General features: G+C 44.3%; 1 protein-coding gene and 1 non-coding gene across 3 annotated transcripts in view; both read left to right on the top strand.

Moving 5' to 3' along the window:
- Nucleotides 1–13554, top strand: part of Slc17a5 (solute carrier family 17 member 5) — a 43813-nt gene extending 30259 nt beyond the window's left edge. For both annotated transcript variants that reach the window (XM_003478262.5, XM_013142021.3), the window contains exons 8-11: nucleotides 1150–1282; nucleotides 3750–3897; nucleotides 9856–9946; nucleotides 12190–13554. In XM_003478262.5, coding sequence (XP_003478310.2) covers nucleotides 1150–1282; nucleotides 3750–3897; nucleotides 9856–9946; nucleotides 12190–12327 — 510 coding nt within the window. In that variant the 3' untranslated portion in view covers nucleotides 12328–13554. The remainder of the gene's footprint in view (nucleotides 1–1149; nucleotides 1283–3749; nucleotides 3898–9855; nucleotides 9947–12189) is intronic.
- LOC111754034 (small Cajal body-specific RNA 21) lies at nucleotides 5958–6094 on the top strand. Its single transcript, XR_002788767.1, has one exon. It is a non-coding gene; the product is annotated as a small Cajal body-specific RNA 21 (non-coding RNA).
- Nucleotides 13555–13969: the final 415 nt, after the last annotated feature.

Here is a 13969-nt window from a genome sequence, read left to right as displayed (position 1 = left end):
TTTGTGTAACCACACCCAGCCCCAGGATTATACTTTTACCTCCTGAGGGAACAAAACAAAAATCAGAAAATTCACCTGTCTGACTTGAGGGGTTTTTTTGGTTTTGTTTGTATGTTATTTTTTGAGACAGGTGTTGCTATGTAGTTCAGGCTGACCTTGAACTCACTGAGCAGCCACAACTGGCTTCAAACTCACGGCAATCCTCTCGCCTCAGCCTCTCAGGTGCTGGGATCACAGGCTCGCACCATCATGCCCCACCTTGTCTGATTTGTTATAGTTTACACTGTAGAATTTGGCACAAATAGTAGACATAATTGGCTGTGGTTATGTACATGTTTACTCTCAGCAGCCTGGGAGGCTAAGGCACGAGAATTATGTGTTCAAACCCAGCCAGGGCAATTTAGTGGGCTTGTTTGAGATCCTGTCTCAAAATAAATCAACAACAGTTAACATAATGCCTTTTGTTGTCTTCAAAATAGCTTCAGATACCTTCAGACACAATAAAAATCAAACAATAGAATAGAAACAATAAAAGTAAAACAACAAATGCAATAAAGGACTTCAAAACAAGACAATAGTAAATCAAAAAACCACCATAATCGGGGTGTGGTGGCTCACACCTGTAATCCCAGCACTTGGGAGGCTGAGACAAGCAGACTGCTGTGAGTTCGAGACCAGCCTGGGCTCTCTCAGACAGAAAAAAAGACTTAGCTCTGTATCTTGACCTAGATGGTTTTTAGGATAATTTACTAAGCTTTATGTTTGACTTATGTGGTTCTCTGTGTGTGCATTTTACTTTTCAGCATGAATTTTAAATAAATACAATAAATAAATTTTTACATTGTTAAATAAATCGTACTGCGGACAAAAACCGTTCAGTGAAGAGAAACCACGGGCTAATCTGAAGGCCTGTTTGTCCCACAAGGCAAATTCCAAAGGAGCAGCGGGATTGCCTGGCACTTTGGAGGCCCCGCAGCCCTTCCACGCCACGTGTATTTACTGTCCCTATAGAAACCTTAGCAGAGTCTTGCTGTGCATTTCTTGTCTCCAAGTGGCCGTGGTTTCGAGTTGGTCTGTGCGTGCGTGCGTGCGTGTGCTTTGTTTTCTCCTTAGGTCGTAGTTACACCTGGATCTCCCTCTTCCTTCCAGAACGGGTTTTTGTCTGCACTGCCTTACTTTGGCTGTTGGTTATGCATGATCCTGTCTGGTCAGACTGCTGACAGCTTAAGGGCAAAATGGAAGTTTTCAACTGTATGTGTTCGCAAATCTTTCACACTTGCTGGTAAGTGAAGTTAATCAGGTTTTATTTGGGTTTATGGTTACTGGGGGTAAGGATTGTGTTCCCCTCTTGCCTGCACTCACTGTGGAACCCAGTAAGCCTTTCCTTGCTCCCCAGCACGTTTGGGGTTTCCCACAGCCCCAGTTTGGCTGAGGATACCTGGCCCCTCCACCTCAGCTGTCACCTACAGATCCAGGGAAAGACCTGTCCTCGTGGGCAGCTCCACCTCCTGCTGCCATGACCCAGGCAGGAGAGCAGCTCCAGAAGCTCAAGTGGACACTGCTGGCTCCCGGTTTCTTAGGAGGGAACAGCCAGGCTGAAGAGGTGCTGAGGGCAAGAGGGGCAGGCTCCGTGGGGTGCATCCTTGTCTCCCCAGCACCACACTGGCAAATGTCTGCATGAGAGGGTCCTCCAGACTCATTCAGCTCTGGGGACTTTTCAGATGCTTCACTATGCAGGCAGTGCCGAGTAAGTCACTTGCCTTCCACTTCTCTCCTCCCTTGAGATCAGAGATTGGGGTAGGGGTGAAAGTCCTAACCCATTGGTCCTGTCCTGGTCTCTCTTGGTGACCACTTTCCCCTGAGGCTCCCCCACTGCCACCAGTGAACTCTTAGAAGAACAAAATAGTATCATCAGACCAGAGATTCCAAGGATTTGAGGGACTGTGTGCCAAGAATCAGGGGCAGAGACCAAATACATAGTTCTTTCACAGTACCCAACAGTGCAAGGAAAAATTAAAACGATAGTAATCTTTTTGTACATTTCTCATTTATGGTAATTCTTTGAAGCCATATATTTTGAGAATTAAGGTTTATAATATTCTAGCTTCAGGCTGAGGATGTAGCTCAATGGTAGAGCTCTTGCCTTACATGCAGAAAACCCTGAGTTCGACCTCCAGCACCACCAAAATAATAATAATATAATAATAATAATAATATTCTAGCTGGACATAGTGGCACAGTCCTTGTAATCCCAGAATTCTAGGAGATAGGTAAATCACAAGTTCAAGCCTACCCTGGGTAACTTTCCAGTTTAGCAAAAGCCTGTCTCAAAATATAAATTTTTAAAAGTACAGGAGATATAGCTCAGTGTGAAGGCTCTGGGTTCAATGATCAATGTAACCCCAAAAAAGATTGTATATTATTTCCACCATAGCCTATAACTATAAAAAATGGCTTACTTTGATGAACCTCAACCCTAGAATTTTATACATCACTTGGTTTTTAGCTAGAAGTTTGCAATGGATTCCCCACCAACACCTTTAATTGTTTTTTGTTACAGTGCTATTCTTGTTTTTGTTGCGTTGTTGACTTTCAGCCTCCTGAGTGCTGTAATTACAGCCTGGCTAAATTAATACACTTTAAATTTCAAAACTGTTTACTAAAAAATAAGTAAACTGTTTATTAACACCATTATAACAAGTGAAGAGCTATAAATCAGAGATCTCAAAGGAATCTTAAGTAATCCTGTGTTTTAGATCCTGCTTTCAGGAAGCTAAAATTTAAAGCTGAGACAGTTTACTCAACTTTTTAAAGGTCTCATTAATTTGAAACTCTGGAAGTTAGTAGTGGCTGTACACAGGTAATCACACTGTAGAAGGACCTGATCCAAGTTCATTCAGCAAACCCTATTGAGCACCTGCTGCTGAAAGACACTCTTTGGTCCTCATGCTTAATTACTCTGACTCCACGGCCAGAAATAAGAGAAATTTCTTTGAATTCTATCTGCCTTTCTCCTCTGTAGCTTTTTGTAGACCTGATCAGTGCAGTATTGTAGTTACTACTGGCTACATGGGGCTATTGAACCTTATTAACAAAGCTCCTCAGTTGCAGTATATACAGATATATTTTAATTATCACAGTTACTAGGTAGCACTGCTGTCAGTGTAGAAGGGCTGATAGCTGTCTTGCATTTGATTTTAACTGCCTACAGTGACCTATGCCACTAGTTATCAATCCTTAGAACCACGATGTAGCATTCTTTGTGTTTTTGTTTTGTTTGTTTGTTTTCTGTTTTTTGAGACGGAGTCTTGCCATGCAGTTCAAGCTAGCTTTGAACTCACTAGCCCAGGCTTACCTCGAACTTGAGGCAATCTTCCTGCCTCAGCCTCCTAACTGCTGGGATTACAGGAGTGCACCACCACGCTGGCCTCAGTCATTCTCTTAATATTCTAACCCTGCAAAAAATAAAAAATAAAAATAAATTTAAAAATATATTCTAAAACGGCAAACCTTCAGCTGCGTCCAGGTCAGGGGCAGACTTAGTAACACTGCATGATGACTTTTCCTTTTCTTGTTACATCAGTTGTAATACCCTGTATGTTTTCTAAACTCAAGTTTTATGTGAAACGAGGTCAGTTCCATGTTTATATAGCAGGTGGCATTGGGTATCAGATTTCAGCTCCATGCCATTTTTAGAGGACAAATGTGAATGCTGGTGCTGCTTTTCCTTCTCCAACGTTTTCCTTCAGGAATGATTGGGCCTGCGGTGTTCCTGGTGGCTGCTGGATTTATAGGCTGTGACTATTCTTTGGCTGTCGCATTCCTGACTATTTCAACAACCCTGGGAGGCCTTTGCTCTTCTGGATTTAGCATCAACCATCTGGACATTGCTCCTTCGTGAGTACATGCCATAAGAGTTGGCTGTGGTCAACTCTAACTTCCTTTTTCTAAGAGTTGTGGTCACCTGTATGTAACATGAAGTTTACCATTTCAGCCATGACTGAGAGTGCAGCTCTGTGCCATGAAGTGTTCACATCGTTGTGTAGCCAACACTATCAACACAACCTTCCACAGTTCACATCTTCTACTGTTGAAACTCTACATCTGTTTGGTGCTGGCACCCATTCGCCTCCTCCCATTCCCTGGCATCGCTCGTTCTACTTTCTGTGAATTGGACTTCAAATTCCTTATAGAGTTTCAATTGACGCAGCAATTAAAGCTGGAAAGTTTTTGTTTGTTCCAGTACTGGGCTTTGAACTGAGGCCTGCTCACTGAGCTGCATCCCTAGCCAGTTTTTTTTTTTTTTTTTTTTTCTTCCCAGCAGGTGGGGGGGGGGTTATTTTTGTATTTTTTATTTTGAGACATGGTCTCGTTAAATTGCCTGGGTTGACCTCAAATTTGCAATTCTCCTGCCTCAGCTTCCTGAGTAGCTAGGATTATAAGCCTGTGTCACCATACCCAGCAAATTTAAACTTTTAACTACCATTACCTCTGATCAGTGTTCTCATAAGAGCATTCCAGTAAAACATCATACATTGTCTCTTCACCTCGCCAGATGAGGGCCTCTCTGGAGGCTAGAGACTGTCTTCAGGCCCACCCTGGTGTTTGACCCAAGATGGACACCGATTTAGGAGGAGGAATGTGGAAGAGCAGACCCATGGCTGGTCCAGCTACTCTGTCACTGTGTGTCAGCCCCTGGTAAAAGTCAGATCCTATCACAGCACCATCTCACTTGACCCTACAGCAACCCGGCAGGGTGGGTGTTCTTGCATTATTTTAAGGCTAAGAAAACTCGGCTTCAGTGAAATTCAGGGGTTTGCCATATATCACGACTAATATACAATGGGACCATAATTTGAAGCCCAAAGGTCTTTCTGCTCCTACCTCTCTGGAAGCATACTCTGAGCCACGAACTTCTCAATTTCTCTTTTGCCCATTGATAAAGTAAAGGCAGGGAGTGTGCAAATATCTTAACCCAGAAGATTTAGTATATTTAGTTTGTAAAAGCAGTCAGTATGGATTTATTCGTGCTTCCTACCACAAGTCCTTCATACTTCAAGTTCAAACCTGAGGATTCCAATTAGTCTCAGCCCCCCTCCTATAACTGCTCCAGGATAAGCTCCACTCCATGCTTTTCAGAGAGCTCCAGCGGACTTTTGGAATCCTCCTCCTCCGCTCACTCACTTTAAATAAAAACCCAAAGCTGGGTGTAGCAGCACACACCTGTGACCCCAACAATTGGGGGGGCTGAGGCAGGAAGACTGCAGGGCAGCCTGGGCTACATATTGAGACCCTGTCTCACAAAAAGATAGTAATAAGAAGTCCAAGAAGGTTCCACAAATGACGGTCTTGCTGTGCCCATCCTGGGTGAGCCTGAGGCCTTTCAGTGCCTCCTGCCAAGCTGTACAGCACCTTCCGCACCTCGGGTTGCATCCTTGCTGGGTCACATCTTGGGTCTTTATGGCGCTTTCTAGACCATCGCTGCTTGCTTTCTTCCTGCAGCTTCCCTCTGTTCCTGTGTGTAATGTGGTTTTTTTGTTGTTGTTGTTGTTTTGGTACCGGCGATCTAACTCACAACTGCACGCTTGCAAGGCAGGCGCTTATGCCACTGAGCTAAATACCCAGCCCATCCTATGTGTAATGTTGTACTGACTCACCTTGGTATTGTGGACCTCTTCACTTTCCTGGCTACCTAAGTTGGATAGAGACCGTTTGAGACTGAGCTAAATATCCACACGACAGCTCCTGGCACTAGGAGATGCAGAGCAGAAAGGAAATAGTCTATCACAATGAGATTTTGCTCAAGACATTGTGCTGTGGTGGTGAAACCCTATTATCCCAACTATTTGAGGCTGAGGCAGGCGGATCTGAAAGTCAGAGCCAACCTGGGCTACAGAGGGAGTTCAAGGCTAGCCTTAACTACATAGTGAGACCCCATCTCAAAAAATGAAATAAACTGGCTCTGTTTCCTGGCAGGTGGACTTGGTTCCCTCCACCTTCCCTCAGTTGAGCCTAGAGTAGAGGGGCTGACTGTCCTGTGTGGGAGAGGTATTTAAGAAAGGAGCCTTGCCCGGGCTGTCTCAGCCTCACATTTAAAAAAAAAAAATGAAATAAAATATTGAAATTGTTTTGAGGTGAATATAAAGAAGCTAAAAGCAATTTAATTTCAAGGAGACTTAATTAAGTGATAATCTAAAAGATTAGAGATAGCTGAAATAATAAAGAACTCCTCAAATTATGGGGCCAGGGGTATAGCACAGCAGCATGAGCACCTGCCTGAAAGAAAAGCACAAGGTCTTCAATTTAATTCCTGTACAAAAAAATTTTCAAATTAATATTATGCTGTAGAATGTAACATAATATCAGGTACTGACCTGGAATCAAACATATTGGGTAGAACTTTGTAAGTCTGTCTTTATCTATAAATGAAGATAATACTCCCTACTGTATGGTGATGGTTTGCTCTGAAATGAAATAATATATAACAGCATGGTGGTGCATGTCTGTGATCCCTGCACAGTAGGAGGCTGAGGCAGGAGGATCACAAGTTGAAGCCTGGCTGAGCAACTTAGTAAACTGCTGTCTGAAACTAAAAACATTAAAAGGACTGAGGATATAATAGCTCAGTGAGAGTCCACAAAATCAAAAAACAAAACCAAAAAGAAAGAAAAAAAGCTTCTTAACTGTGCTCAGTGTGGGGTATCCTACTATACACACATCAGCATTTCCATTAGCGTATGATTGCGTTGATGGTATTATCCAGTCTTTTCTTCCATAGGTTGAAAAAGAGATTTGTCAGGGGGTGGTCTTGTGGCCAGATTTCCATCTCTTACCTCCAAAGGAGCCTAGGGCAGCGGCAGAGCAGAGTCTAGGCAGTCATTTTCACTTTCCAGGTGCTGACGCATAGGATTTCACAGCATTCCCTGCACTTAATAGCTGTCCTTGGAAAGCCTGGCAACGGAGGCTGGCTCCTCCTCCTGCCATGGTGTAAATGGTTTAGAGACGGAGGGAGGGGCAGGCCCTGCCAAATGTACTGCATTTCAGATCCACTCCGGAGGGGAGATGCCAAAAAGATCGGTGCCTCGTGGTTTTTTTATTGTATCATATACATCTGGTTTGGGGGGCTTTTTTTTTTAAATACAGGTTTACACCCAAAAGTGTGTGTTCATAAATAACTCAATTATGTTTGGCATAATATTTTTTTACTAGTAGTACATGTCCATTTTATAGAATATTGAGTTTTATTGTAGTGTTTATTTTTTTTTCTTTTTCATTTGTTTGGGGTTGTTTCGTTTTTGAGATAGGCTTTCACTGTGTACATGTTGCTTATGCTGTCCTTGAATTTTTTTTTTTTTTTTTTTGTCTTTTTCCTTTTTATTGGTACCAGGGATCGAACTCACAACTGCCTGCTTGCAAGGCAGGCACTTATGCACTGAGCTAAATCCCCAGTCCCTGTCCTTGAATTTTTAATCCTCCTGCCTCAGCCTTCCAAGTACTGGGATTAAGAGTAATGTGCCCCCACACTCAGGCATTTAACTACATTGTTTAGAAGTTAAACTTCCCTATCACCTTTAAATTTTCTTCCCAAAATATCAAACCTAAATTTAGTAAGCCATCTCTAAAAACAGAGTTAAGATCCTACCAATATGCTGGAAATACATGGGACACAAAATTATCTTAAATGATAACTCACTGTAGTGGAGCACCCCCAAAATTCCAGCATTTGGGAGGCTGAGGCAGGAGGATCACTGTGAGTTCAAGGCCACCATGGGATACAAAAATGGATGCAAGGTCAGCCTGAACTGCATCATGAGACCCCTCGTCTCAAAAACACATATACAATCATCAGGGGTGCAATCTACAAAACCCAGAATTGAGCTATATTTACAGGACAGACACCTTGTTTTCCACAATTAGGGACAGCAATGGAAAGAAATGAACTAGGCAATACACACAATTCTAACAGTGCCCAGTGCCCCAGTAGGTTCTCCAAATGCTGCAGCTATGCAGCCCCGTTCAGAGCATGTTGCTGATCGGAGGGTGCCTTTGGTGCAGGGCCCGGAAAGCTACTGGACCACGTGGATCTAAATTGCCATGGCCAGTGTGGCCCTGCTCCACTGTGGCCCCCAAGCTTCCCTCCCTCCCCGCAGCTGGCACTCTGTGAGCACAGTGCTGCCCTCATGCCAGGCGAGGCAAAGGGCAGTAGCACAGACTGCAGGCGGACGGCAGACCTGACCTAGAGGACACCTGCACATAGCGCTGCTCTGAGCACGACAGGGCCTCAGCCCAGTGTGGGACGCACTGACAGGAAGGCTTCATAGACGGCGGACCAGCAAATGGTTAGTGTGGAAGGAGGGTGGATCTAAGTAGTGGACATAGAGCGGGCATAGGGATGTGCACCTGTAACCCCAGCTCTCTGTGAGGCTGAGACAGGAAAAGCAAGACCTCAAGCCCACCCCAGGCAATTTAGCAAGATCTCACCTCAAAATTTTAAAAAAGGCCTGAAGATACGGCGCAAAGATCCTGAGTTCAGTGCCCAGGAAAACACACGCACGCACGCACGCACGCACGGTACAGGAATGAACGGGGCAGACGAGCGCAAACTGGAATGAGCTGTGACCATCCAGTACCAGGAAACGAGGCTGTGGAAGTGGACCAGGCCAGGTCATTGCAAATCCAGATGGATTCTGGATCAGGTGCTGGTGATGTGAATTCAGGTACTGACTTTGTGAACATTTAGCTCGCTGTCCCCCGGTGGGCTGTGGATTCTTACTGAGGAAGAGTGTTTTAGCGTAGCTGGTGAGATGCAAGGAGCTCAGCCACGGCTGCCGGGGAGTCACATGTACCTCTGTGAGCCTGGGGATGATGGAACTCACCTGAGGCCACATGGTCCAAAGCAGGGAGCCAGGTCAGGAAGCTTCAGGTTCCTGATGACAGCTCTACTAGGGCGTCCCTAGATAAGCATTTCATTCTTGTTAGGATGGTACTTCTAAAGATCCTGGCATGGTAACCTTCGTAGGTCTTTAAGTTCTTCCTGTATTACACACTGGAGAAATCAACAGGACATTAGCATTTCCCATATAGAGCCAGAAATTCGAGATTTGCATCTAAACATTGAGACTATCTCCACTCTGAGATTTACCCTTACCATAAATCACTGCACTTGAGAAACTGCATCTAAATGTATTAAAAATATCTTTTTTGTCATATATTCATACATACAACTTGTCTGCTAGGCCAGTGTGCAACAGTTTAGCTATAAGCAAATATATAGAGTAAAATAAGTAAATTGTGGAATTTCAGTTACAAATATGCTCTCGATATATATATCAATAATCCAGGTGTTTACCAAAATCATCTCTTTGTGGAGGAATTATAGGTACAGTGAAGTCCCTGACATTTCAAGCATTCAAGTTGCAAACATCCACAGGTGTACCATGTAAGACTCACTCTGTCAGACTTGGGAACTAAGTCTGATTTAAAACCATTTTTCTAGAACTGGACTCATTGTAAATTGGGGACTTATTTTCTTTCTTAGTGTTTTTCCTCTTTTATTTAATTTTCAATAATTTTAATTTTGTAATCGGGAAATAAATTTTTTCACTTTAAAATCTATAAGCTAGGGCTGAGCAGGTATCAAAATCCCATCAGCACTGCTCGAAATCTGCCATTCTCTATCAATGGCTATGGGCCTCTCTGTAATGTTAAAATGCTGACTGACGATGGAAATGCAGAAGTGTTACTGAATATGAGGTTTTAGTCCAGTGAATCATTTCACGAGACATCACTCAGGCTGGGAGTGTAGACCTGCTGTGATGTGGAGGTGACACCATGCCATTGGAACTGTCTCCCCAGGTATGCCGGAATCCTGCTGGGCATCACCAATACGTTCGCCACCATCCCAGGCATGGTCGGGCCTGTCATCGCCAAGAGTCTGACCCCTAACGTAAGTAGACACTTTGCAGAAGCTGGGCATGGTGGCACACCCCTGTAATCCCAGCACTCAGGAGGTTGAGGCAGGAGGCTCATCTCAAATTCAAGGCCAGCATGGGCTCCATAGTGAGTTTAAAGCCAGCCTGTCTTAAAAAACAAAACAGACCACAGATCAAAACACCAGAACAAAAGAAAGGGGGGAACCATGATGGCAGATTCCTGTAATCTCAGCACTCCGGAGGCTGAGGCAGGAGGAACCAGAGCTGGAGCCCAGCCTGAGCCTGTCTCAAAACTGTAAAAAGGGCTGGGGATGTAGCTCAGTGTGTCAGTCCTGGGTTCAGTCCCCAGCACCACAGAACAATTCTTTCCACTAAAATCTATTCATGCTGGCTATATGTGGCCACCACTCAGGGCTTCCTTTCTCCTCTCCATGTTTCTCTTCTCCCCACGTTGCCATTTCTACTCCTTGTGTTTTGGTTTTACTTTGTTTTAATGCTACAAAGTTATCACTCTTCACCATGCGATGTATGTGCCGTTGTTGCTCCCTGATTTATGTGTTTTGAAATCTTGTAGTTTTTTTCGTTTTACTCTTAAAATAAAATGGATTTTAAAAATCACTCTAATTAGACTGAAATTATAAAATCTAAAACAATGATTGTTAAAGGTAGCCCAAAAATTGAAATGGCAGTGACGTTTCTATGCGGCTAGGCTATGCACTGCACACCACGGCCCACCTACAGACAGACCTCACCTGCATCACACTGCACTCTGAACACCCCAGACCTTCAGCCCATCCTGCCTCAGCCCACCAGCTGACTGCCAGCTCAGCTCACAGCTGTTACAGTCAGGATTTACAAGGGAAAAGATGCAACACAGGACACGTAATTTACAGGATTATAATAGTCACCTAAAGGGTCAAATAGAAAAGAATGCAGGAGATCTATCCACACCCAGAGAATCCAGCTGAGGGCCTGGATCCCATGGCAGTGTCCTGCACAAGTCCAGCTGAAGACCTGGAGCCCATTAGTGTCTCATGCAAGTCTATCAAGGATCAGCACTGGGAAGGCCCAAAGGTCAGTGGTGGAAGCTAGAAAGTCTGCACCCGTGGGATGAAGGATCTGTGCCAGCAGGCTGAGGGTTCTGCACTGGAGCCAGGAAGCTATGCTCAAGGTAAGGACCAGAGCTCCCAAAAGAGAACCACAGCCATCCTCAGTGACGGTGAGGACACAAGCTCCTCTGACAGTGAGGACAGCTGAGTTCGTATCAGGAAAGCCAGTGCGACAAACTTCTCCAGGAAAATCAACAGTACTACTTTTTTCTCTCCAATTCTCTTTTTTAATGCTGTTGATAAGTGGTCTTCAGGTGGGCCTTCCACATGCAGAACCACGCTGATTCAATTCAGCTGAGTGTTCCATGCAGCCACCAGTTGTCAGTACACCATAGGGCCCAGTGGTCACAATTCACACACATTTGCACCTTTTAGTACAGTAACCGTGTGGTGAGGTGCAACATGATTTGTTTGTTTGTTTGAGATGGTATCTTGCTGTGTAGTCCAGGCTAGCCTTGAACTTACTAATGTAGCTCAGGCTGGGCTTAAACTCATGGTGATTCCCTTGCCTCAGCCTCTTGAGTGCTGAGTTTACAGGTGTGCATGACCATGCCCAGGCCCAACTTGCATTTTTTAAATGCACAAATCCTAAATGCATAGCTGGATTAGCTTTCTGTCAAGAAGCAGCACCAGTCCAGGAGCTCGAGGCACCACCATGCCTGGCTATCCCTCCCTCAAGCACCCAGAGGAGCTGCAATGACTCAGCACCCTGGATGAGCTGCCTGGGTTTGAGGTATGCAGTCTGCTTCTTTTGTTTACCATTTGATGAGATGCAGCCATAGTGACTCTTATTTATTCTCAGGACTATGTAATACTCCACTGTACAAACACCACCATTGTAGCTATTGCAGGGGGACATTTAGGTTATTCTGGGCATGGAGCTTTTATGAACAATGGTGCTTTTTACAGGGTTTTTTGGTGTTTTGTCTTAAGACAGGGACTCATTATGCAGTTCAGGCTGTCCTGAGCTCAGTTGGTATTTCAGGCTGGTCTCACAATGATCCTCCTTCCTCAGCTCCTGGGGTGCTGGCATTACACATGGGTACCACCACACCTAGCTCTTTACAGTCTTGTTCACACCACCTTTTTTTTTAATGAACTGGGCTGCTGGCACTATGATTTCATTTGCATTTTTTCTTTCTCTATAGGATACCATTAGCGAATGGCAAACCGTTTTCTATATTGCTGCTGCTATTAATGTATTTGGGGCCATTTTCTTCACACTGTTCTCCAAAGGTGACGTGCAGACCTGGGCTGTCAGTGATTACCATGGACACAGAAACTGAGGACACCAGGAAAGGCTCCTCCTCCTGTCTCCATTATTCTGTATCATGTTATCTCCAAGTGCCTTTGTATTCTAATGTGTAAGAATTCCATATACAGGGCCAGGGATTTAGCTCAGCAGTATAAGCGCCTGCCTGGCAAGTGCAAGGTCCTGAGTTTGATTCCCAGTACCCAAAAAAAACATAAACCAGTACCTGTATTCAATTTCTAAGGCTTGTAATCATGAAATGTCACTGGTTTCCAGATTAGTAAAATTAGCTCTTTTTAATTAATACATATCTGCTGGACCTGGACCTTATACTTTCCGTTCCATACTGCTCACAAGCCAGGCTGCATTATGAAGTAGGAAACTTCCGACGTCAAGGCCACAGTTCGGGGAATGAGACACGGTGACCCCTAGTACCTTTGCTTAATTCAGCCCGCAGGTCCTGGTCAGCACCTGCTTGGCCACTTTCCTCATACAATTTACTATCGGATCTGGCTCCCTGGATGACGCCAGCAGATGCCCGCACTCCGACCCTTGCCTCATGGACCCTGGCCAGCATCCATCGGAACAGCCTAGCGTCTGTGGCCTTTCTCCCGGGTTGCCTGTGTGGTAGCTTCCGGCTGCCGGAAGCTGTGCGGCCGCAGTGCAGATGGCGCTTCAGGCTCCTCGCCCTGGCCCTGGACACCCATCACAGGTGTCCCGGACTGAAGCTACAGGCCCAGGGTCAAAGGAGGTGTTTCAGTTAAACATTTTGAACTTTAATTTCACTTTTTTCATCTTCCTCCATGCGGACTCCTGGTTAGCTACCTGCAGCCCTGAGGGGCAGCAGCACCGTGGCCGAGCACCCAGACAGCAGTCAAAGGCTCGGGTGTGCTCCCCAGCACTGTGGAGATCACACGAATGAAGTGCAGGTGGCTTTCCGAGGCCACACACCTGAGGCCAGTATAACCATCTTTATTCTTGACTCCTAAAATCATATTTTTGCAGCTTTTTTCCTGAAACCTCTGACTGTTGAGAATACCTGTGGGGTTTACATGGATTCAAAACTTGATTTATATTTTGTTGTGTTTGCTCAACACTATCTGTAACATTTTAATGAATTAAAACTTTAATGTAATACAATGTAAATATATTTATGTAAATTTATTTTTAAATCTGTAAATATCAATTGCTTTAAGTTGCTATGATGATATTTCTTTTATAAATCAGAATAAACCTTATGGATTGACCTCAGGCTCCAACAGTTCTGTGGTACTTTCTGGTGTCCACAATGACGATTTTTTAAATTAAGTTTATTGGTATATTTTAGGTACACATAACAATCACATTCATCACAGAGAATCTGTACCTGTTACATGACACAATTTGAAATATATCAAATTATGCCTAGTTTTTTTGAAAAATCTCCACACTGACCTCCAGTGGTTGCACCAGTCTGCACTCCCACCAACAGCCCCGCCAGCATTTGTTATGGATTGATTTCTTGATAATAGCCATTCTTTCCAGGGAGAGGTGGAATTTCAGTGTTGTTTTAATTTGCACCTCTCGAATGACTAGTGGTGTTAAAGTTGTTTTTTTTTGTTTTTGTTTTTCATGTATTTACTTTATCTGAGACTTGTCTTCATCTCCGATGCCCATTTTTGGACTGGGCATTGAAA

The sequence above is a fragment of the Cavia porcellus genome, unplaced genomic scaffold (assembly GCF_034190915.1).
Source record: "Cavia porcellus strain 051 isolate PalLab524CR breed Dunkin Hartley unplaced genomic scaffold, mCavPor4.1 scaffold_16, whole genome shotgun sequence".
NCBI lineage: Eukaryota > Metazoa > Chordata > Mammalia > Rodentia > Caviidae > Cavia > Cavia porcellus.
The sequence above is the reverse complement of the archived record's forward strand: the minus strand, read 5'-3'. Positions and strand labels throughout refer to the sequence as shown.